At 40.8% G+C, this 25,788-nt stretch overlaps 2 protein-coding genes across 2 annotated transcripts; one reads left to right on the forward strand and one right to left on the reverse strand.

The window, feature by feature from the left end:
• Nucleotides 1–228: 228 nt before the first annotated feature.
• Nucleotides 229–5,019, forward strand: OR2I1 (olfactory receptor family 2 subfamily I member 1). Its single transcript, XM_017870220.1, has one exon. The coding sequence runs from the start codon at nt 2,895–2,897 to the stop codon at nt 3,669–3,671; it is 777 nt and encodes a 258-aa protein (XP_017725709.1). The 5' UTR covers nt 229–2,894; the 3' UTR covers nt 3,672–5,019.
• A 106-nt stretch (nt 5,020–5,125) lies between these two features.
• On the reverse strand, nt 5,126–8,653 carry UBD (ubiquitin like modifier D). The gene is made up of 2 exons (XM_017870221.1): nt 8,403–8,653; nt 5,126–5,864 (listed from the first exon to the last, which is right to left on the reverse strand). Exons 1-2 carry the CDS (start codon nt 8,427–8,429, stop codon nt 5,394–5,396), a joined length of 498 nt encoding a protein of 165 aa, XP_017725710.1. The 5' UTR covers nt 8,430–8,653; the 3' UTR covers nt 5,126–5,393.
• Nucleotides 8,654–25,788: the final 17,135 nt, after the last annotated feature.

Raw genomic sequence — 25,788 nt, forward strand, 5'->3', positions numbered from 1 at the left:
TCTGTACCCCATTACAAGGTTCTCCAGGAACAGACATCACCACCTCTGCCTAGATCCTGAAATTTCACAAGTGTAGGTTTCTTATCAGTTCTTTTTATTCCCCTATTTACAAGCACAATGACACCCACCCCTTATCCTTTTCCTGAGATACCTGGCTCTGATCTCAGGCACCCATTCCAGAAATCAACACAGCCATGCAATTTCATCTTTTATTAAATCCTCCCAACTGCCATTTCAAATCCAGAGAATCCAGAGCAGGAGCAAGAGACCAACCTATCATCTGGAAACTCAAGGTGTAAACATTAGTGCCAAAGATTAGTCATGAAGGTAAGTTGGGTATTACAGTGCCTTACAGCAAAATGGTCTTGTGCCGAGAGGCACATTCTGAAATACCAAGTGAAGTTTAATGACACATTATATTATATATTTCACAACAGATTTGTCTTCTAGATGTATGAGGGAGATGATGGGTTTATGTTTACAGGTGCACACATGCCTATGTTTTGGGGAATTTGTGCATACATGTAACAAGAATGTTATCTGTGCAGTTTTATTATTGTGTGCCTGTTTTCATGGTGTGGCATATTTGAAGAGGAATGGTTTAGAGCTTGCCTGGCTAAACTGTTGAGTGTCCGTGTAATCACCGCATTAAAGAATTTGACCTTTTGTAACCCAACATCTCTAGCCACCATAGGTCTGTAAGCCTGAATGTCACCTCTCCTACTTTATTCATCTCCAATATGACCCCAAATTATAAAATTATCTCTAAATATAGGTCAGACTTTGCATGTCCTTTTATACTCCACAGTCTCTAGCACAGTGGAGCCTGGTTGATCAAACAGGGAAGGACCTCGAAGTTAGTCAAATATAAGTGGAAAACCTATTAAGCATTTACAAATGATGTGGCCTTGGGCAAGTAATTTAACTTCAATTACTCTCCTAACACACTCTATAAAATAAGGCTATTGCCTAATTTTCAAGTGAGTAAAGATTAGAGTTAATAAATGAAAAGAGATGTAAATGTTCATAGCAGTTACATCACTGCCTAGCATAAGAACCCCTTAAAAACCTGTTTCTTAATTTGGGAAAAAGATATGACAATAGTTAGCATTTATTAAAGGATGACAATGGTTAACAGCTGCTATGTGCCAGGCATTGTTCTAACAGCTTTTCATATTTAGCCCACTTAACATATTTCTATTTTCATATGAGGAAACCGAGGCAGAGAGAGGCTAAGTAACATGCCCAAGGTTGTTCAGCTAGAAAATGGCAGAGCCAGGACTCAAATCCAGGCAGTCTGGCTGCTAAACCCTGGTTCTTAATCACAACATTAATGCTTGTTCTGCCCAGTGAGGATAAATGAGTGAAACATACAATCAAACAGGATGCTTTGGTAGGGAACAGTGTTTTTCCCCCTGAAAAATGAAAAATTAGGTTACTGTGCTTTTGTAATTAAGAGAAGTGAATATGATGTGTAAAATAAGTTATCTACACAATAATTTATGTCAGGAGTCATGCAGCAGAAACATTTCTATCCATCACATAAACTTTCATCCATCACATAAACCATATGTTTCTGTACCATTAAGACGCTTGGTTCAACAAGACCCTTTGGAGAATGAGGTTCCTTTTGTTCCCTGGGGTTCTCTTTTTATTTTTTATTTATTTGATCAATATTTGATACTAAAGTGAAGGAGTTTGGACAGGAAACTTAGATGTCATCTAGTTCAAACTCCTTGATTTACACATGAGAAAACTGAGACAGAGGGAAATGAAGATCTCCCCATATCACATAACTGGCTAAAGGGAGTATGCTAGGTAAAACCATGATGTCCTGACTTCTGGTCTACCAGAAAGTGTTCTTTTTTTCTACCCAACTGATTCCTGATTTAAAGGCTAGTATGCATGTGCTGATCTCCCCTCAGTGGGAGGGGCATGGACGTTGGGAGTGGTCTCTATTCACAACAAATTAAAAATCGGTAATCAGCAGTATAATGGGTTGTGTTAGAAAGTAAACTAAGGCCCAATAAAATATTTAAGAGTTTATTTGAGCAGTGATTCCTGAACTGGGCAGCTCCAAGCCAGAAGTGACTAGGGAGCTCCACAGATCTCTCTGTGGAGAAGCTTTCTAGGACATGAGGAGGAGGCTTTTTAGGACAAACAGGTAAAAGCAAAGATAATATTTCATTGGTTACAGTTATACAGTTGCCTTATTTGGTCTATCCCATGAGGAAGTCCTAGTTATATAATTATGTTTTTGTTGGCTGCTTCTGATTGGTTGAGCTTAATTTCTATGTTTCTTTAATATAGGCATTTACAAGAAATAGCACAAATAAAGTTTCAGACATGCTTGCGAATCAAACAAGGTTAATGTTACTTAGGAGGCCCAACTGGCTCTGCCAGCTCAAGGATACTTCTGGCCTGGTCTCCATTTTTACATGAACAGTTGCATAAACAAACATAGAGTACCTGAAACAACGGAGGTGATCATTCTGCCTACCGAATGTTGGCCAGGCCAAGCTTGGAGTGTTGCTCTTATTCTTAGGGGGATTATTACTAAGTAATCTCATCTGTAAACGGGATTACAATCCACAAACTAACCTTGTATATGCTTCCATTCCTTCGCCCAACCCAGTCCCACACTCCAAGGTTTTTCCTTTGCTTATAAGGGGGTAGTCACCCTTTCTTATTTCGACCTTCCAAACATTCTGGGAGTTTTCCTCCTTTAGGCCAACTACAGCACAGAGGAGCGCTTCCTCCTGCTGGGTTTCTCCGACTGGCCCTCCCTGCAGCCGGTCCTCTTCGCCCTTGTCCTCCTCTGCTACCTCCTGACCTTGACCGGCAACTCGGTGCTGGTGCTGCTGGCGGTGCGCGACCCGCGCCTGCACACGCCCATGTACTACTTCCTCTGCCACCTGGCCTTGATGGATGCGGGCTTCACCACGAGCGTGGTGCCGCCCCTGCTGGCCAACCTGCGCAGACCAGCGTTCTGGCTGCCGCGCAGCCACTGCACGGCCCAGCTGTGCGCATCGCTGGCTCTGGGTTCGGCCGAGTGCGTCCTCCTGGCGGTGATGGCGCTGGACCGCGCGGCCGCAGTGTGCCTCCCGCTGCGCTATGCTGGGCTCGCCTCCGCGCGCCTATGCCGCGCGCTGGCCAGCGCCTCCTGGCTAGGCGGCCTCTCCAACTCCGTTGCGCAAACCGCGCTCCTGGCTGAGCGGCCGCTGTGCGGGCCCCGCCTGCTGGACCACTTCATCTGTGAGCTGCCGGCGTTGCTCAAGCTGGCCTGCGGAGGCGACGGAGACACCACCGAGAACCAGATGTTCGCCGCCCGCGTGGTCATCCTGCTGCTGCCGTCTGCTGTCATCCTGGCCTCCTATGGTGCCGTGGCCCGAGCTGTCTGTTGCATGCGGTCCAGCGGAGGCCGGAGGAGGGCGGTGGGCACGTGTGGGTCCCACCTGACAGCGGTCTGCCTGTTCTACGGCTCGGCCATCTACACCTACCTGCAGCCCGCGCAGCGCTACAACCAGGCACGGGGCAAGTTCGTATCGCTCTTCTACACCGTGGTCACACCCGCTCTCAACCCGCTCATCTACACCCTCAGGAATAAGGAAGTGAAGGGGGCGGCGAGGAGGCTGCTGTGGAGTCTGGGGAGAGGCCAGGCTGTACAGTGAGTAGGTTGGGGAGGGGAGAAAGTATTAAGCCAAAACCCAAGGATGGAAATACCCATTAGTGAGTCAGTTTAGACTTCAGACTGTTCATTTTTGTATGATAATCTGCAAGATTTGTCCTAAGGAGTCCAATGGGGGAAATGTTTTCCTCCCGTGTGGAATGTTTAGTTCTTGAGGGAAAATTCCTAAATCCTCTATATACACAGGTTTAGGAAAGGAAAACCTACCCCTCACGACTCCATGTGCAGGTAAGATGATGGACGTGATGACTGCCTTTAGCTTCCTCCCTATCTGATGGAAGACCGTGAAGACCTCTTGGTCTCTGCCATCAGAAGTCTCAAGTTAACAAGAAAATCATAGTCCCTACTCTGCAGGAGAGGGTCATCCAGAAAAAGAGACCATGGACTCTCTTCTCGGAAACCAGTCCAACCTAGTGCAGACCTTGCCAGGGGACCAGTGCCCTCCCCGGGGCATTTCACCCATAAGTGTGATGAGGAAAGCCCATACGTGGTGGTGAATTTTGCTGAGTGGGGTCAAGATGGGAAACCCTCCTGCAGGAGTTGGTTCTTGAACAAGTTTTAAAGAAACAAGGAACTAGGAAGAGTGTGGAAGAAGGCGGGCATGTCTCAGGCTGTGAAAAAAACTCACAGGTGATCAATAGTGAGACATGAGAGAGAGAGAGAGAGCAAGAAAGAGAGTCAGAAAGAGGAGTAAATGGAGGGAGGAAGATGGAGGAAGGGACTCAAGTTCTCAAGACAGGAACAGGGATCTACTCATGAAAAAAAAAGCAGAGAGAAAAATGCTCAATCAACAGAACCTGAGCAGAATATTGAGGTCAATCCAGAAGCCAGCTCCTCACCCACCCTCACCCGGACTGGCACCCTCATCATGCAGAAGACCTGCTAGACCCTACAGCAGGTAGGAGAGAGGGTGGTCCACAGTCCCCCAGCTTCAGAAAGTTTGTTCTCTCCCAGTGTTCATCTACCCCTAGGAACCCCCACTAGTTACACACAATCACTAGATTCCTGTGGAAAATACCTTTCCTTGCCCACCATCATCCCCATAAATAACGACTATTTTAGTTGGATGTGGGACATAGAGAATAGGAGGGGGCATGGTGCTGGACTTCATTTCATACCAAATAGCCTTAAAGGAGAAGAGGGGGAAAGGAGCTCAATTTAGTTTCTAAAATGTTTAGAAATTTGATTATGATCATGTCAGAGCAACTAATTCATTTTAAAATAAATCATTTCACTATGCTCTGTAAGTAGAAATTTGATTTGGTTCAACCATTATTGAGTGATATAAATAAAGCACTGGGCTTAACAAAGACAGAAATACAGACATCAGTAGAACATGGATCCCAACCTAAAACTTACTCTCTTGTCAAAAATGAAAGGAGATAGGAGTTTTTCCATAAATAACAAGGTATATCAAGAAAGAATTAAATTGCAAGCTGGCTTTGAATGCTCTATTTTGCCTTAAAATTTTATTTACTAGTCTCAGTAACACACTATTAAAAATCCTGCCACTTAATTAATTGTTTTAGAATCAAAGAAACATAGAGCTGGACAATATTCTTCATCCTACCCATCCCACCCAAATCTTACTCCACTCATCTCATTCTCATTAATTTTGGGAAATCATCAAAGGATGTGGTTGTTGATTAAGAGATTAAAAGAAATAAGCTTTTTGGCCCTTGCCAACACCCCATCCCCAGGGTGGTCACCCTGCAATACAATAAGATGTCAGGAAGAGTAAGTTGCCCTTTCTGATGCCATAATCTGCCATCATCTTCCCATCTTCCAGCCTCTTTCCATTGCAATTCACAATCTGGGTCTCAGGGGTTACACCCGTCTTGGTCTCGATCATTGCTTTCACTTGTGCCACTGAGCTGGACCTTCGCACCTGAAGGAGATGTCTCTGCCCCTCATCAACTGACTCCACAAGATACAAGAGCAGCTCCTCATCATTGGGCTTCACCACTTTCAGGGTAAGGTGGATGGTCTTCTCCTTGTCAATGCCATAAGATGAGAGCCTTCTCCGTGGCTTTAGGATCTTGGAGCCCAGCAAAAGAACCTGGTCCTGCACAGGAACCTTGGTCTTAGACCGGATGTGTTCACTGATTTTTTTCACGCTGTCATATGGGTTGGCATCAAAGGTCATTAAATCCCATTCCTTGGAACGAACATGCACCTGGGAAGTGAAAGCCACACGACAGTTGCCTAGGATGCCTGCCTCACTTTACATTTCTGCTCCCCACCACAATGGCTCCCACCCTTCCACTGTTTATCTGGTCCTCTAGCTCCTGTTCAGTAGCCAGTGTCCCTCTCTTTCTTGGAACTTCTCCTTTGGAATTACCAAGTTGCAACACAAATAAGAAAATTTGTCCCATTCCTTTGTAATCACACCTTTTTTTTCAATCTTGAGAATGAAAAATAAAATCCTGAGCCCCCAACCAATTGAACAGACCCTCTCTTGCTCAGGGGGACCCTAGAGAAATTTTAAGAACTTAGTCACTGGGCCAAGGGCAGTGGCTTATACCTGTAATCCCAGAACTTTGGGAAGCTGAGGCAAGCTGATCACTTGAGGCTGGGCGTTCGAGACCAGCCTGGCCAACTTGGTGAAACCTCATCTCTACTAAAAATACAAAAATTAGCCAGGCGTGGTGTTGAGTCCCTGTAATCCCAGCTACTCAGGAGGCTGAGGCATGAGAATCATTTGAACCCAGAAGGCAGAGGTTGCAGTAAGTGGAGATGGCACCACTGCACTCCAGCTGGGGCAACAGAGTGAGACTCTGTCTCAAAAAGATAAATAAATAAAATACCTCAGTCATGATGAAACAGGAGGCTGGACATGCCTCATTATATCTTCTCCCTTTTGCAGTTTAGACACAACTGACCAGCAACGTTAGAGATTATAAGACTGAAAGAATGGATTATTGGTGGCAATAAGATTTTTGTGGCAAATTTTAAACAAGACCTGAGGCTATAATAGGCAAGAGTTAAGTCATGCATCCCTACACTTAAAGAATAAACTATGTTCTAACTGCCACAAAGTTGTTTTCTTTTTTCTCTAGCAGCTAAACAAGCACTGGCCTCGAGAGGAACAATATTAAAACAATTACAGCTCATCCACATGCTAACTGACCCCCTGTTCCTCAAGCCATAACTACAGTTTTAGTTGGACAAATGACTGATTTCAGTAATTTTCTCCTGATAAGAGACCACTGACCATGGACTGGTTCTGGCTAGTTTACAGAAGCTGCACATTTGAATGCCTTTGTGTCCCTGCTTCACCTTTTCATGTATAAGGCCTAACTGTAATGCAATTAAATGTTAAGTCTCCACCTCAGAGTGACCATGGGTGGTATATAACATGCAAGCTTATTCAACATGCATGCATTAGGACCCCCTTCATGAATATTCATTGCCTCTGTCGTAACCTATTGGATATGTATACTTAGCAAACCCCTTCAGCATAAATTCCTGTATCACTTTCCTCCTACAAAGCTTGCTTTTGGTTTTCAACCAGAAGCTGAGCTTCCCAGCTTGTCAGAATGGCTACCTTGCAGACTATAACCCTTCATAAGAAATAAAGTCTCCTTTCTAAATGTATAAATTGTGTAATTGTTTTTAGTTGACAATTTTTTACTTCCTTTTTTCTGTGCATTTCAATAGATGTAAAAAACATACTTTTTATTCATCTTGAGATGTAATTAAAGATTTTCTACCTTATTTACCTGCCTCTCCTATCCAGACAAAGTTTGTCAAATGTCAAAAAGTAAATACAGAGCTTCAAAAGATGTACACCAGACTCTAAAAACAACTGTCAAAGAGAATTTCTAAAATATGACAGCCTCATAAGATATAGCAATAGGATACCCTCTGTCAATACTTCAGAAGGAAATCCTGGGTAGGACACATAATCACTGAACTGTTAGTTTTTTTTCAAATATCCCACTGCTTTATAATAATAACTTACATATTACAGTGACACTATGTTCAGTGTTTCTTGTTAATTTATATTTATTGTGTTTTTATATCTACCTAATATAGAATACGATCTCCTTTGATTAGACTAGGGCCTCACTCACAGAAGATAGGGACTATGTCTAAGTCTTACTTCAATAGCTGGAAAACCCTAAAAGACTGGAAAACTCACTCCCAATGGCCACTTGAAAGCCTGAGAAGACCTCCCTCATACTCCATTCAGAAATATTTTCCCAATCTAGATATTGCAGACATTTCTTCACTGGAGGATCTGTGTTAAGCATTGCCTTAATTCCAGGTTCTCTCCATAGTGCATATTTTCTTATATAATGTAATGTGTTAGATCATTAACAACTTCAGATAAATGAGTTTTGTGAAGCTGTCCTTTGAAAGAAAAGAGAAGATTAAGTTTAAGAACCCTAAAAAATGTTTCCATAATTTCAAATCTCACCAGCCCTGTGGAACACAAAGCTCACCCCCACTTTTTTTTCTACCATTTATCCCTAAGAGTAGCTAGTCCAATGTTTGATTTAAAAAAGAACACAGAAGCCAGATAACCAGCTTCTCTTCAGACAATCCCTCTTCCCATTCTGCAAATGTCAATGCCAGTCTCTTCCCCTTAAGGATGCCTGCCTAGCCACCCAGAGCCCTGAGTACTGTCCATCTCCCATTTCTAAGATCTCTCCCCAACTCTTGAAAGTGCTTTTCCTTTCCCCATCCGCTTTATCAAATCCCAGCTTACACAGAGGCAGGAAGCATTAGGAGCCATCTCTGCAGTCAAGGGGCCAGAAACCAGAGACAGAAAAAGGATTTTGCATCCAGCTTATATACCAGCATTGAATTGGAAATCCCCTGCCTGGATTGCTGTGTTTGTCCAGCTTTGCTGTGCCCTTTGTTCTTGCATGCTCCTGTGAATTTTCTTTCACTTTTGCTGGGCAGGAGTTAATAAACAAAGAATGCTTTCTGATTACGTACTTCTCCCCTCAGGCAATCTATTTGCAATCCTCATTCCAAACATGGGATGGTCTTTCTGTGTTGAAAATTTTTCCCTGATTAACAATCCACCTCTCCTCTCCCAGTCCTGACTTATTACTGTCCGTCCTGTGGCCTGGGCCCTCACTGGCGTGAAGACCTGTAATGCTTGCTGAACCTCTCATGCTGCTTTTAAGAGCACCCCATTACTCAGGGGCCGTCCTAAGAACGAGAGCACCCAGGCAGGATACGGCAGTCAGCATTGTGTAGAGTGCTGTGACTGTGAGCCTGACATGGCTAGTCTGGCAGAAGGTATAAAACATGCCTTAAGAAGACATAGGAGAAATAACCTCAGACAGAGGAGATACGAGTTAGAGTCCCAGGAGGGTCACTTGCTACATTACCTTGGACAAATCTCCTTAGATGTTGGTTTCCCAGTCTATAAAATGAGATGACTGGAAAAGATTCCTAAGTGTCTTCCAGGCTCAGAAAACTTTGCTTGTAAAATTCCCTTTGCAAAATAACATTGGATTTCTGGGTCTTGAGCTCTCCAACATACTTCCTACCCTGTCCCAGAACCTGCAAACCAAATCCACTACTTGAGAACAATCCTAAGCCAACAATTAAATGCTGACTCCCCTCTTCAACACACAAAGCAATCAACATCCACTCTCACACTGCGGCACCTCTATTTCTCTACCTTTACTCCTGGATGCACCTCACCACCGTGATCTCAGACAAACCTAAAGGTGCCACTCTCTCCCTCGCCCTTGAGACTTAAATGGAGACAAGAAAGGTGTGCCTGTCCCCGGGAAGTTTACTCCATCACTCTGATTCTCCTCGTATCCCAAATTAACTACTGCTCTCTCCCAAACTCTCAGGGCATTACCATGGAACGAGTTTTTAAAAGCTTTTTTTTTTTTTGGAGTGGAGTCTCACTCTGTTGCCCAGGCTGGAGTGCAACGGTGCAATCTGAGCTCACTGCAACCTCCGCCTCCCGACTTCAAGTGATTCTCCTGCCTCAGCTTCCCGAGTAGCTGGGATAATAGGCAGCTGCTAATTTTTGTAATTTTAGTAGAGACATGGTTTCACCATGCTGTCCAAGCTGGTCTCAAACTCCTGATCTCAGGCAACCTGCCCACCTTGGCCTCCCAAAGTGCTGGGATTACAGATGCGAGCCACCATGTCCAGCCTAAAAGTATGTTTTCAAGGGCTTCAAATCTTTTCAAAGTAGGAAGCTCTTTAAAATGCCAAGTTATCATCTCTGTTTGCAGAGGCATTTACTGTACCTTCACTCACTGACAGATCGCAAATGACCCCATCTTATTCTAGGAGGTTCTGTCCTGGAGAATCGAATTTACAGAAGTGCTGGATTGATGCAGAGTAATGAAATGCAACAGCTCATTTCTCTACTTCAAAAGCTTACTATAAATCATGTTCTTCTATATGAAGCTTTTATTAGTTAATAAAATTGAAAACATTAATTATTATTTAAATGCATTTTGTGGAGTAGACATAATTTTTAATACACAGGCAGGATAAATATAAAGCAGAAGAGTGCCTAATGGAATACATTAGGAACCACTGGCCTCTGCTATTCTCCTTTCAGATCTTTCTCCAGGTCCCTGTGGCCCCTTTGTGTCTAGAAACCAATGTTCTGACCTTTGGCTGCTACACAGCAGATAAGGGCTGCCCTTCATCCGTTGTCCAATGGGATTTAGAGATTCTGAAACATTACCAGTGGCCAATGTCAGATCAGGTTCAGGGTGATCAGGAAACAGAAAGTCCTGCAGGATGGCAGGGGTGGGGGAAGTACCTGGAAAAAGAGAAAGGAAAAGCTGTACAAACTCAGACTTGAGTAAACTGCTCTCGCTTTTCAAACTTTGCACTCACTACTTTCTTAGATCTTCATGTTATTTCCAGGAAGACAAGAGGAAGAGAAGATGGTTAAAAGCTGCTTAAAATTAGGTCACTATCTTCTCATACCCTTTCCCACTTTCCTTCTTCCTCAGTACCTACACTATCTTGGTCCCAATGTCTGCACCAAGTATCAGGAGCAACAAGGAACCTTGGCCAGAGGCTGGCTCCAGGAGGAGAAGCCAGGATGACATTTCTCAGGAAAGATATTTGTTGAAGCCACCCAGATCTATAACCACAGTGCCAACCTCAGCTGTAGATCTATATATCTAGCTGTGTCTGTGTCTATGGGGATTCTCGTTCCTTGAATTTCCTGCATATCCTTGAACATCCCAATCTGTCTGCCATCTCCATGCCACTGAGCATGCCTTTTCCTCCAACTCTATCCCCACCGCCATGAATTTATAAGAACACACGGTGTAAACAGCATCTTCGTCAAAAAGCCTTCCCTAACTCTCTTCCTCCCATCCTGGGTTATGTGCCGATCTTCTGTCCTCTACGCTTCCTTCAAACGCCTCCCAGAGCGTGTTTCTTCAACAACAGCATCGTCTGCTTGTCTGTAATCTTTAGAAAACAGTGGGAATCTTGAGGATCGTGATTGTGTCTTAATTAACTTGTATCTTTAGCACTGGTCCAGCATGCTGTCTGGCACAGGAAATAATTTATAAATGTTTACTAAATGCACAAATGAATTAATAAATGAATGAAAAGTACGTAAATAACAAAAAAGGAAAAGTAATATTTAGTGAGTAGTTAAATTTCAAGAACTGAACAATTTATTATTAAATGTTACCTTATTTACTGTTTCAGCATTTTAATGAAGTAAGTACAGGTGCTCCTTAACTTATGATGGGGTTACATCCCAGTAAACCCATTGTACACTGAAAATATCCAAAATCAGAAATGCATTTAATACACTTAAACCACCAAACATCATAGGTTAACCTAACCTGCCTTAAACATGCTCAGAACACTTATATTAGCATACAGTTGGACAAAATTATCTAACAAAAAGCCTATTTTCTACTGAAGTGTGAAATATCTCATTTAAGTTATTAAATACTGTACTGAAAGTGAAAAGCAGACTGATTTATGGGAACTTGAAGTAGGTTTCTACTGAATACGTATTGCTTTGGCATCACTATTAAATAAAAAAATCGTAAGTAGAATCATTGTAAGTAAGGAACCACCTGTATTAGTATCCCTGTTAATAAGCAAGGAGCTACCTCATCCACAATCATATTAGTAGTAGCTGGTAAGCAAGGGTTCAAACGCTAATCTGTATTTCTATAGTCCTTGTATTCTTCCCATATTATTATATTCTTTCAGTGGGAAAAGGCGAGGAGAAAAGTGCTACTGGAGTTGGGTATTTCCAGCATGGGGTTACTGTGAGGGCAAATCTAATATACTCTCAGAAAAAAACTAATTCAGGGGATTTCCTACCCAGAGAGGACCTGGATTCCGGGAAATAGTGCCCTTTCAAGAAGACATATGAACAACAAATCTGAACTCTGACCTCTCTCTCTCTACTGTTCCCTTCCTATGAGAAATTCCCTCCCCGCCCAAAGCCAGGGCCAAGACTGTCCCAGACACCCTGGTGCCCCTTTGCTGACCACAGGCAGGATTTCTTCTTGGGACCTGGCCTCCTTGCTTCTTACCCAGTGTCAATCTGACTTTTTTCTCTCTCTTTATGTTACAATAAGTTATTTCAGAGACAGATCTCTTTTAATTTGCTGTATTAGTCTGTTTTGCATACTATAAAGGAGTACTTGAGGCTGAGTAATTTATAAGGAAAAACAGTTTAATTGGTTCATAGTTCCACCAACTGTACAAGAAGTATGGCACCAGCATCTGCTTCTGGTGAGGCCTCAAGAAGCTTTTACTCACAGTGGAAGGTGAAAGACAGCAGGCGTGTCATGTGGCGAGAGAGGGAGGTAAGAGACAGTGGGAAAAATGCCAGGCTTTTTTAAACAACCAGCTCTCATGTGAGCTAATGGAGTGAGAACTCATTCATTACAATGATGACAGCCCCAAGCCATTCATGAGGGATCTGCCACCACAAGCCAAACACCTCCCAGTAGGCCCATTTCCAACACTTGGGGTCACATTTCAACATGAGATCTGGAGAGTACAAACATCCAAACTACATCATTTACCCCTCTGACAAGTTCAGAAAACCAGCTAAAGTGTCAGAGGTGTCTGAATGAGAGCAACTCCATCTTGAATAGGGGCTGGGTAAAATAAGGCTGACACCTACTAGGCTGCATTCGCAGGAAGTTAGGCATTCTAAGTCACAGGATGAGAGAGGAAATCAGCACAAAGTACAGGTGATAAAGACCTTGCAAATAAAAGGAAGCAGTAAAGAAGCCAGCCAAAACCCACCAAAACCAAGATGGCAATGAAAGTGACCTCTGGTCATTCTCACTGCTCATTATATGCTAAATAAAACATTAACTTGCTAAAAAATATTCCCACCAGGGCCATGACAGTTTACAGATGCCATGGCAATGTCCAGAAGTTACTCTGTATGGTCTGAAAAGAGGAGGAGCCCTCAGTTCCAGGAATTGCCCACTTCTTTCCTGGAAAACTCAAGAATAAGCCATCCCTTGTTTAGTGTATAATCAAGAAATAACCATAAAAATAATCAAGCAGCAGCACTCAGGCTTGCTCTGCCTATAAAGTAGCCATTCTTTTTTCCCTTTACTTTCTTAATATGCTTGCTTTGGGTTTATTCTATGGATTCACCCTGAATTCTTTCTTATGCAAGATCCAGTAACGCTCTCTTGGGGTCTGGGTCAGGATCCCTTTCCAGTAACAAAAGTAAAAGATGATGGTATGGAGATCTTGCCAAGTTATAAAACAATTGTTGCAGTTATCTACGAGTGTCCCAGTGTGGCCCTGGCTGACGGGATGCTCTTGGGCCTGTCACTGCCCCCATTGAGGCCTACTTGGAACAGAGGTCTCTTTCTAGTCTCTTTAATAACGTCCATGAAAGAGTTTCTAAACTGCTTTGAGACCTAGAATATCGCTTCAAAAATGCCAACCAAACTCAGTCAGAAAGTTACTGTGAATTCTCATTTATTGGTGATTGGGAAAAAAGTCTACACTCAAAGAAGAACAGTTTGAAAATACCTATCAAAATTTAAAATGGACATACCAAACCAAGACAACCAAATGCCTATCAGTGTTAGGGAAATAGGTAACCAAATTGTAGAATATCATAAGCAGCATAAATAGGATTATCCCTGTGAACAACAATGTGGATGAATGTGCTAGAACGTATTGAGTGAAAAATGTTTTAGAAACAAATGCGTATTCTGCAGTGCTGCAAAGAAATAGCACTCAGACATAAATTTAATTTTCTCAGCAAGGAATTTTTACTTCTATAGAAGGGTGAGACTCGCAAATTGAGTAATGGCAAGAGCACACCTGGACAAGGGAGGGGAAGGAGTTCTTATTCTTGAGACAGGTAGCCCCTACTGCTGTGTCGTTCCCCTAGTGGCTAGGTTTGGACCGCACAATCTAAGCTAATTCCGATTGGCTATTTTAAAGAGAGCAGGGGTATGAGCCGGAGTGGCATGGTGGGTAGTTTGGCAGGAAGGGTGGTTACAGAACAGGTGACTCAGGATGATTCAAGTCAAAGCAGGTGGCCAGGGGTGACTCAGGATGGAGCAGGTGACCAGAGGAACAGATGTGAACTACTGATAAGAACTGATAGGAAAGTTGTTTACTGAAACTAGCGGCAAGAGGGTGAAGAGAACCCGGAAGTTCAACTTTAAAATCGAGAATCAAAGAGTAAAGAGCATCTTGGAGTTCAGTATATCTAATAAAAGCAAGATGAATAAGACTACATAAAGTATGATACTCTCCATAAATCTCAAAAGCAAGCAAAACTACACAGTGAGACGAGAAAAAGAGGAACTACTTTGAAATTCAGGATATGTCTGCTTTTTAACAAAAATGAAGCCCAATCTAAATGCTGATATGAGCTACTTGAAGGAGATTTTCAACAGGAAGTAAGAGGGCATTAGAAGGCCTGATATTATTTCATCTTGCCATATTCAGAATCTGAAATTTAACCAAGAGAACTTAATGTTTGTTAAAGAAATGTATTACTTGACAGACATACTGTATATTCACTTTATTAAAGGTAAAGTAATATTATCTAAAACAAATGTTCCAAAGAAAAATAAACATAAGCAAAACTGAATATAGTATCTAGAACTACATATGTAAGCAATACGGCTGTTATAAAAATGTAAAAACCATTAAGTGTTCATATTGCTACTATTACGCTTTATAGTGTTACATTATATTATTCTACATGCGTTACATTTATTTATCTGTGGTATCAGAGATTATAATAAAATATAATTTAAAACTTTTCATTTATAGCTCAGAATTGCTGAGCTATCCTCTAGCTCAGCAATTCTGCTTCTAGGAATTTATCCTATTAGTACACTTTTTTTTTTTTTTAGAAGGAGTTTCACTCTTGCCTCCCAGCCTGGAGTGCAATGGCACGATCTCGGCTCTCTGCAACCTCCGCCTCCTGGGTTCAAGCGATTCTCCTCCCTCAGCCTTCTGAGTAACTGGGATTGCAGGCATGCGCCACCATGCCTGACTATAATTTCTTATTTATTTATTATTTTTATTTTTAGTAGAGATGGGGTTTCAGCATGTTGGTCAGGCTGGTCTCGAACTCCTGACCTCAGGTGATCCGCCTGCCTCAGCCTCCCAAAGTGCTGGCATTACAGGTATGAGCCACCATGCCTGGCCCCATTAGTACACTTATGTATGTGTGGAATAAGCCATGTACAAGAATATTCATGTGAAATAACTATTGGCAATGGAAATAAATGGGAACAACACTTATCAATAGACAAATAAATGCTGGTGTATACAGTTGAATTAAATGTAAAAGCCAAGTTGCAAAATATATGTATAATATTTTGTTATTTAGAAAGGAAGAAAATATACACATATGCTAAAATGTGCATACAACATCTCTGTGAGGAGACACTGACTCTGCAAAGAGCAACTGAGTTGCCTGAGGAACAGGAATGAGAAGTGGACTATTTATTATACGTCTTATCTTATTATTGCTGTTATTTTCTAGTTTTGCAACCATGCTTGTTTTACACATTCAGATACGCAGATAATATGGGAAGGGATAGTATTTTTTTTATATGGTCATCAGCTCAGAATGGAGCTGGCTATAAGCTATACACCAATGGGAACCAGTTTCAGTGCTCATCACTAGTTGACAGGCAAAGGGCCATGAAAAGTTGGTGGCTATAGTAAGTTAACTATTGTGATTCTGTGCCTTCCCTACTCCCCAGAATTTATTTTCCACTAATATTTTACATACCGCAAAACTTGGAAACATTGATAATATAGCCCATAATATATCTGAAAGCAAAGAAATTTATAATTAGCTAAAATCAGAGACCAAACCTAACGAAAAAAAAAAAAGTAATTCTGAGACAATTGCTGAGTCTGGTACTTGGGTCTGATGTCGATGTGCAAAAATTGTCTGACCTGACAAAGCAACTGGAATAACTAATGCAGTCATAGGTGCAGGATGATGTGTTGACCAACGGCCCATATCCACTTTGTAGCAGTCAGGCCATCTTGGAGTGAATCTAGGCTCTGCCTCCTACTTCCCATGCAACTTATTTGGTACTTTCTTCTGTCAGCTGGGGATTTCGGATTTCACTTAAGATTAGGCTGTGCTACCATTAACAGAGACCTGAAAATAATGTGGCTTTAACTGAAACCCCAAAAGGACCAGACTTTAGAAGTCAAAATCACAACCAAGGCTTAAGGAATTCGCCCTAGAACCAAGGAAAAACTGCAATGATCCATTCCAGCAAAATGTAAAGTCAGTTTTTCAGAAGTTCAAAGTGATCAGTGGGTAATATATCTGCTTATTAAACAAGATTCAATATGCTTCAGAGAAAGATAATAGAATACGAAATAGATAAAGATAATAGAATACGAAATCTCTGTAACATATTACATCATCAAGTGTAAAACAGGAAATTACCAATCATGTGAAGAAACAGAAATATTAGACAAATAGTTTTAAATCTTCAATAAAAGCAAACCCAAATGCCACCCAAACGTTAGAATTATCAGATGGAGACTTTAAGATCACTATAGTATTTTAAAGAATCCACAGGGAAAGATTTATACAATGGGTAAAAAAATGATGAATTTTAGGAGAGAGATGTAGAAACTGCCATTTTAAAAAGCCAAACGGAGCCGGGCGCGGTGGCTCACGCCTGTAATCCCAGCACTTTGGGAGCCCGAGGCGGGCGGATCACGACGTCAGGAGATCGAGACCATCCTGGCTAACAAGGTGAAACCCCGTCTCTACTAACAATACAAAAAACTAGCCGGGCGAGGTGGCGGGCGCCTGTAGTCCCAGTTACTCAGGAGGCTGAGACAGGAGAATGGCTTAAACCCGGGAGGCGGAGCTTGCAGTGAGCTGAGATCTGGCCACTGCACTCCAGCCTGGGCGACAAAGCAAGACTCCGTCTCAAAAAAAAAAAAAAAAAAAGAGCCAAACGGAAACGCTGGACCTGAAAAATACAATATAGTTGACCCTTGAACAACAAGGGTTTGAACTGCATGGGTCCATTAAATGTAGATTTTTTTTCAGTAAATATACTGGAAAATTTTTTGTACATTTGTGACAGTTTGAAAAAACTCGCAAACTTCATAGCTTAGAAATATCAAAATAATTAAGAAACAATTAGTTATATCATAAATGCATAAAATACATGTAGATACTAGCATACTTTATCATTTACTATAAAATATACACGAATCTATTATAAAAAGTTAAAATTTATTAAAACACACACAAATACTTATAAACAATCATAAAATGCAGTATTAAATCAAAACTGCATAAAATTAGTCATAGTACATATTGTCCTACTATAATAATTGTGTAGCCAGCTCCTGTTACTAAGGGTGAGCTCAAGTGTTGGGAGTATGGGATTAAAATACCATGTAATACTAATCATTCCCATGTGAGTAGTTCATCTTCTCTTTAGGAAAAAGTGATGTCTCACGGTTCTTGTGGTTGTTCTGTTTTTGTTTTGTTTGTTTGTTTGTTACAGAGTTTTGCTCTGTCATCTAGGCTGGAGTGCAGTGGCACGATCTCGGCTCACTGCAACCTCTGCCTCCTGGGTTCAAGTGATTACCCTGCCTCAGCCTCCCAAGTAGCTGGGGTTAGAAGCATGCATCACCACGCCTGGCTAATTTTTGTATTTTTAGCAGAGACGGGGTTTCACCATGTTGGCCAGGCTGGTCTTGAACTCCTGACCTCAAGTGATCCACTCCCGTCGGCCTCCCAAAGCGCTGGGATTACAAGTGTGAGCCACCGCGCCCAGGATCTTGTGTATTTTTAATTGTGTTTAGTGCAATTCCATAAAGCTTGAATAACACCATGAGACCCATATAGTGATGCTATATGCTATATATAGTGATGCTATATCCTGGGAGAACTTATAAGTTCTTAAGTTATAAGTCCTTAAGAACTTATAAGTTCTTATAAGAACTTATAACTTCTTAAGTTATAAGTTAAGTTCTTCTTATAAGAACTTATAAGTTCTTAAGTTCTTAAGACCCATAAGTTCTCCCAGGAGACAGAGAAAAGTCATAACATTACAGGAAAAAGTTGAATTGCTTGATAGGTGCTGTAGATTGAGGTCTGCTGCTGCAGTTTCCTGCCATTTCTGACTGATGATTCATCTTCTTAAGAGATGACACAAACTTACATAATGATACAGTATTTTACTGTCAGTGTATTTTCTCTTCCTTATAATTTTCTTAATAACATTTTATTTTCTCTGTCTCACGTTATTGTAAGAATGCAGTATATAATACATACAACATACAAAATATGTGTTAGTTAATTGTTTATATGATCTGTAAGGCTTCTGGTCAACAGTAGGTTATTAGTAGTTAAGGTTTACATGAGTCAAAAGTTATTCATGGATTTCCAAATGTGTATGAGGGGATCAGCACCTCTAACCCATGCATTGTTCAAGGGTCGACTGTATATGATTTTCTGGTAAAAAGAACCAGGAGTCCTTGGAGAGATGGTTGATCCCAGAGAGAGGAAAGAGAACATACAAGATAACCCTGGAATACTGTATGGTGCCAGAAACTAAAGAAGTGATTTAAAAAAAAATGAGGACATACCAAAAAATTCACAGTAATCAAGTTAAAGGATTTCCCCATAGCCAAATCTGGGAAAATTTAAGCAGCAAACAAAATAATGAGAATAATGGAGAAAGAATAAAATAAACATCCAGGAGTCATTGCTGGATATGAATAAAGAAAATAAACAGTAAATGAATAGGAGGAGAGAAACAGCTCTTACAGAATTCAAAATAACAAACATAGGAGATATGATGAGAGTTATCACTACGCAAACAGCCCAATAGTAATTGTTACAGTCAAAACTCATTTGTGGATGCTAAAATTAGTAGGCAAAACTATAATGTGTAAAAGATACTTGCACAATCTCAAAGTATTACCATAAATACTTATTATATTACTTTATTATATTATTATAAGATATGACTACAGTTTTAATAAGACAAATAGCACAGTTTAAAAATTGAAAAATAATTTAAATAAAAGACAGGTAAGGACCAATAAAGCACATGATAAGATATTTAACACCATTAACCACCACAGAGCAAACTGAAACGACTTGAGGGAGCACTTTGCAGCCGACAGAATGCCTAAAACCAAGAGATTGACAATTCCAAGCATTACCAAGGATGTGGAACATCTGGAACTCTCATTGCTGTAGGGAGCGTAAATGGCACAATCACTCTGGAAAGCAGTTTAGCAGTTTCTTATAAAGATAAACAGACATCAAATGACTCAGAAATTCCAATTCTAGGTATTTACCCAAAATAAAGAACACATGTGTTCACACAAAGATCAAAGAACTATATACAACACAACTAACTGCTCACTTCTTTTTTTTTTTTTTTTTTTTTTTTTTTTTTTTTTTTGTGACCCAGGCTATTGTGCAGTGGCATGATCATGGCTCACTGTAGCCTCGACTTCCTGGGCTCAAGTGATCCTCCCAGCTCAGCCCCACAAGTAGCTGAGACTACAGGATGCACCACCATGCCCGGTCAATATTTTGTATTTTTTTGTAGAGACAGGGTTTTATCATGTTTCCCAGGCTGGTCTCGAACTTCAGGACTCAAGTGTTCTCCCACCTTGGCCTCCCAAAGTTCTGGGATTACAGGTGTGAGCCACCACACCCAACAATTGTGGCTTCTTTCATAGCAGCCCAAAACCAGAAACAACCCAAATGCCCATCAATGAATGGATAAACTGTGGTATATTTACACAGTGAAATATTATTAGCAATAAAAAAGACCAAATTACTAATATATGAAACACTATGAATGAGTTTCCATAACAAGTTGGATAACAGAAGCCAGAAATAAAGCATGAAGGCCAGGCACAGTGGCTCATGCCTGTAATTCTAGCACTTTGGGAGTCCGAGGTCGGTGAATCACTTGAGCCCAAGAGTTCAAGACCAGTCCAGGCAACATAGCAAGACCCTGTCTCTACAAAAGTACAAAAACTTAGCCATGTGTTGTGGCCTGCACCTGTAGTCCCAGCTACATGGGGGTTGAGTTGGGAAGATAATGAGCCCAGGAGGTTGAGGCTGCAGTGAACTGTGATCATGCCACTGCACTCTAGCCTGGGTGATAGAGTAAGACCTTGTCTCAAAATACATAAAAAAAGTAAACTTCATTGAAGTAAAAATTACAGGTAATAAAATGCACACATTTTAAGTATATCGTTCAACAAGTTTTGACAAGTGCATACACCTGGATAACCAATACCCCATTCAATATATAGAGCATGCATTTTTATTATTCTAGAAAGTTCTCCTATGCCCTGTCCCAGACAACCAGTTATCTGATTTTTATCTTGCTAGATTTGTTTTTCCTGTTGTAGGAAAGTTATATCAATGAAATCAGCTGGCATGAACGTATGAATGCTTTGTTTCTTTCTTTCTTTTTTTTTTTTTTTGGAGACAGGGTCTCACCCTGTCACCCAGGCTGGAGTGCAGTAGTGCAGTGGTGCAATCATGGCTCCCTACAGTCTTGACCTCCTAAGTATATTGAACAATATACTTAAAATATGTGCATTTTATTCCATGTAAATTGTACCTTAAAGAAGTTTATTTTATGTTTTTTTGAAACAAGGTCTCACTCTGTCACCCAGGCTAGAGTGCAGTGGCATGATCACAGTTCACTGCAGCCTCAACCTCCTGGGCTTAGATTATTTTCCCAATCAGCTCCCCAAGGAGCTGGGACTACAGGTACAGGCCACCACACACAGCTACGTTTTTGTACATTTTGTAGAGACAGGGTGTCGCTATGTTGCTCAGACTGGTCTCAAACTCCTGGCCTCAAGTGATCCACTCTTCTTGGCCTCTCAAAGTGCTGGGATTACAGATGTGAGCCGCCATGCCCAGACTCAAGTTGATTTAAAAAGCAGAAATGAGCTACTGATACATGAAACAACATTAATAAGTTGCAAAAGAATTACTCCTAGTGAAAGAATTCTGACTCAGAGGAGTACATATTGTATTATTCCATTTGTATGAAGTCCTAGAAGAGCCAGAACTGGTGATAGCAATCTTAATAGCAGTTGGCCTTGGGCAAAAATGGCAGGTATCAAGGAAACAGGCAAGGGGAAGGTTTGTAGGATGATGGAAATCTTCTGTTTCTTCATTGAAGTCATCAAAATTCATCAAAGTATATATTTCAAATCTGTGCATTTTATTGCATGTAAATTATATACAAATTTCAACAAGTAGAGAAGAAACAAGAAATAACGAAGTCTTAGATGGGTTCAAATGAGGCTTGAGAGAAAAGAATGGGACACACTCAGGAGAGGTGGCAATGAGAAAACATGACCTTGTGCTCCTCAATGACACAAAGGAGCAGAAAGTGACCTTTTTACTTACCACAGGGAGCACCAATACTGGCACGTTTCCTCTGAATCATCTCCTCCTTTCTTAATCATCATTAGCACCAGCAGCTAATTAACTGTCTGTGCGCTGTGAGGCTCTGGAGTCTTGGGAGAATTAATGAGCCATTTCTCTCCATGGGATGGGAGTCCTGGGATCCCTCCCTCCATCACTTCACCATGTTTCCTTTTCTATCTCCACTACCACTAAAAGAGATGTTAATTTACTGGACTGAAGAGGAGAGGTTATGGGCAAAGAGCAGCCTCCTGCCTCACAGGTCCAGAAGATGGATGGTGATGGGGTATAGTTTGTGCCTGACTCTAGAACCAGCCCACCTGGGTTCAAGTCTCAGCTCTAGCTATATAATTTTGAGCTAATTATTTAACCTGTCTATGTTTTAGTTTCTTCATCTGAAAATAAAGATAGACTATAGAAATAATATCTGGGTCCTACAAATGTTGTGAAGTGCTTTGAAAGGTGTGGCAGCAGCACTAGCAGTCAACATTACTACCTAAGCCCTAATCCACCACCTTTTCAAAGATGCCCAACACTCCTGACTTTGCTTGTAGGTTTCATTGTGAGGATTAAGTAGAGGCTCACTCAGTCCAGAAGCTCCTTGTCAGGGGGAAGCTCCAGCAGCAGGCAATGAGGAGATTCTGACATGATTGAGGAAAAGTTATAAGTTTATTCTTCTCCTACTGCCCATTAATGTCCACATATCGTCAATGGTAGAGCTACCCCAGGAGCACCAGATTTGGAATCAAACAGGACTCAGACTCCAGGCCCGGTCTTTATCAGCTATGTAACCTTGGGCAAGCTACTTAACCTCTGTGCAACTGTTTCTTCTTCTGTAAAAGGAAGATGACACTAACTACCTCAAAGAGTTATGAGAACCAGGTATTCAGAAAAAGTTTAGCACAGTGCCTGGTGTATAGGAAGTACACAACAGATGGTAGCTGCCGAAGTATTAACGTGGTTTACACTAATGAATTGGAGAAAAGAATTGATATTTCATTCCCTTGTAGCACCTAGTACACAACTAGGTCTTTGGTGATTAATAAAGAAATACATCCGTGAATATGAAATTAATAGGAAAAGAGTAAAGTTGTACTGGACTTTTGTTGGTGTCCAAGAAAACTAAAAAAGACCAGAAGAAAGAGAGTGAGAATAAAGACATGTTGCAAAGCACAGAACAAGAGAGAACAGAGAGTCAAAGAATTATGTAAATTGAAGAGACTGAAAAATGACATAGAGTTAAGCAATGAATTACCAATAGTATAAGAGTGTAAAGGCGGGACGCACAAAGCATATTAGAATGATGGTTGACAGATGAATAAGGAGCAGTTGACTATTTTTTACCAACACAAAGGATGTAATGTTATAAGACAATATAGGAATGATTTTATAAAAATAATAATCAAAATAGTCATTGCCTCTTCAGGAGTAGGTAGTGGGTATGATTAGGGAAGGCACACAGAAGGCTTTTAAGATTTAAACAATCTTTTGTTAAAATATTTAACAATATTTTAAGGGAAAACTTTTCTTAGAGTAAAAGAATATAGGAGGAAGGAAAAGAAAAAAAGAGACAAATATAAACAGATGAGATGGGGCTTTTAAACACACAAAAAAGAGACACTGTAATGGGGAGACACTGCCAACCTACAGCCTTTCCAGCCACCTCCCCAACAACTTGCCCAGTTCCTGCCTCTCAGCTGCCACCATCCACCCACATCTGAGTTGGCCCTGTATGCTGAAACTCTCTTTCCCTTCTCAAAAACACAGTCACCTCCTCCAGGAAGCATTCCCTGATTCACTCAACCACCCTATTTATTTTCTTTACAGATCTGTTTCTCACCTCTACCCCGCTACCCCAATATTTTTGCCTTATTTGCCTGCAATGTTTCAAGTTTTCTGCTGATGCTGAATGTACTACCCAGGGTTTTTCAACCCTGGGTAAGAAAGAAAGACTACTCTTTCTTCCAGCCCATAAGCTCCTCAACCTTGAATGACCACATTGTTCAATAATTTTAAGTAGACTCCTTAGTTCAGTGACTTAGGATAGGCTACTAAAGAGGACAGTCAGACCTGACATCTAAGTACAATATGTGACTCTCAACTGGATCCTATGTGAAAAAAAATAAATAAATACTACAAAGAATATTATTGGGACCTAGAGAAAATAGGAATATGGAATGTATGTTATAACAATATATAACAATACTGTCTCAATTTTAAGTTTATTGAATTTAATTGCTGAATAGTGTTAATTAAGATCATCTTGTAGAAAATGCATACTAACACAATAAGGAGAAAGACGCATGATGTCCACAAGTTATTCCCAAGTGACTCAGAGTAAAAATGATGATACATAAACATATTGAGCATAATGATAGTGAAAATGAGTAAAATACTAAAATTGATGCATTTGATAAAGGTTATGTAGAAGTTCTTGAAACTACACTTGCAACTTTTCTGTAAGTTTCGACTTATTTCAAAATCAAACGTTTTTAATTGCATGTGAATAAAATTAACCAAGCATTGTCAAAACAAAATTCTATTTACATGTCCCAAACTCAACATGGTATGTTTTTACTACTATATTTTATCTTACATGAAAAGGAGAGGACATTGAAATCTATTTCAGCTTTCTATTGCCAAACATCAGTTCTTCAGGATTTTTTTGCATTTATAGAACCAGAAAATAATCTTTCTGACTGACATTATATTTTTTCTTATTTTTACATATTACACATAATGGAACATTTAGGTAGGACGTTTCATTTGCAGAAGAAATATTTGTTCTTAGTTTAATAAGTCATAATTTTTTTTGCAAGACCTAAATCACCAGACTGATCTTTCTAGCGGTTGAGTCATTTCACATGCAGAAGAAATCTCCACAGTCCACATGTCTATCACTGGTCAAATCTCTTGCAAAAGTGTAAAGTAGATAGAATGTGAATGATTTGAGAAAATTTATACCAACCACTAGAAAACATGGTGAATTCTCTAGCAATGTTTGCAATCAGGAAACACACTGAACACACATTTCTTTGTATTTCCTTCCACACATAACAAAGGGAAAATTCAGTAGTAGCATAGTGATTAGAACATATAGGTGCTTAATAAATTTTTTCAAAATTAATGAAAACTAACTAGTTAGCTGATCTATGGTTTACATCAGCCGTTTTGCATTCAACCAGGAAGTCAGAGGCACCAGTGTGAGGCTCCATCCATTGTCGAGCACATTAATGGTTTCCTCACTCCCACTAGACAATGTTTGATCAGAAGGAACAGGGGATGAGAAGGAGCTGCTGGATGGTGATGAGCCTGGGAAAGGAAGGCTGGGTGAGCAGAGACAGAAGAGAGACACCCACCTACTGTGACATCACAAACACTCAGGCTGAGTTTTAATAAGACCATAGGCAGGTGGATGATTTTGTCTGTGAGGGCCTAGTGCTAATTCGACTCTCCTGTGAAGACATCTCCTACAATGAGATCCAGATGGCTGTTGCCAGTGTCTTCATCTTGGCTGTGCCTCAGCCTCATCCTTGTCTCTTATGGAGCCATTGCCTGGGCAGTGCTAAGGACTAACTCTGAAAAAGGGCGGAGGAAAGCTTTTGGGACCTATCCTCCCATCTCACTGTGGTCACCCTCTTCTACAGCTCAGTCATTGCTGTTTACCTCCAGCCCAAAAATCCTTATGCCCAAGAGAGGGGCAAGTTCTTTGGTCTCTTCTATGCAGTGGGCACTCCTTCACTGAACTCTCTCATATACACCCTGAGGAACAAGGAGGTAACCAGGGCATTCAGGAGATTGCTGGGGAAGGAAATGGGGCCCACACAAAGCTGGGGGAGAGCTGCTTAATGTGCTTTCTAAATTAAGAAGAAATTATTTATCCTTTTGTGAACAAGTTTGAGCTCCCAAGTATACTACCTTTCATACACCCATCAAAGCCTTTACAATGGGTCACAGTACATTAGTGTGTGTGTGAGAGAGAGAGAAAGAGACAGAGAAAGACTAAGAGTCAAGTAAGAGGAGGTAGGTATCTTTAATTAACATCTAAAACTCAAAAAGATTATCATACTTGCCCATTTTAATATTTAATTTCTTTATTTTTATTTTCTTTACGATTTTTTAACTGTCTTCTCCATTACAGGTTCTCCAGATACACCATGCCTATTTCTGGTTATGTAACCTCTCTCTGATT

The sequence above is a fragment of the Rhinopithecus bieti genome, unplaced genomic scaffold (assembly GCF_001698545.2).
Source record: "Rhinopithecus bieti isolate Rb0 unplaced genomic scaffold, ASM169854v2 scaffold_5150, whole genome shotgun sequence".
Taxonomy (NCBI): Eukaryota; Metazoa; Chordata; class Mammalia; order Primates; family Cercopithecidae; genus Rhinopithecus; species Rhinopithecus bieti.

Coding starts and splice junctions, on each gene's coding strand:
- OR2I1 (XM_017870220.1), top strand. CDS start 2,895: ATGTACTACTTCCTCTGCCACCTGGCCTTGATGGATGCGGGCTTCACC.
- UBD (XM_017870221.1), bottom strand. CDS start 8,429: ATGGCTCCTAATGCTTCCTGCCTCTGT. Junction 5,865..8,402: donor CTAATGCTTCCTGCCTCTGT/GTAAGCTGGGAT, acceptor TTCACTTCCCAG/GTGCATGTTCGTTCCAAGGA.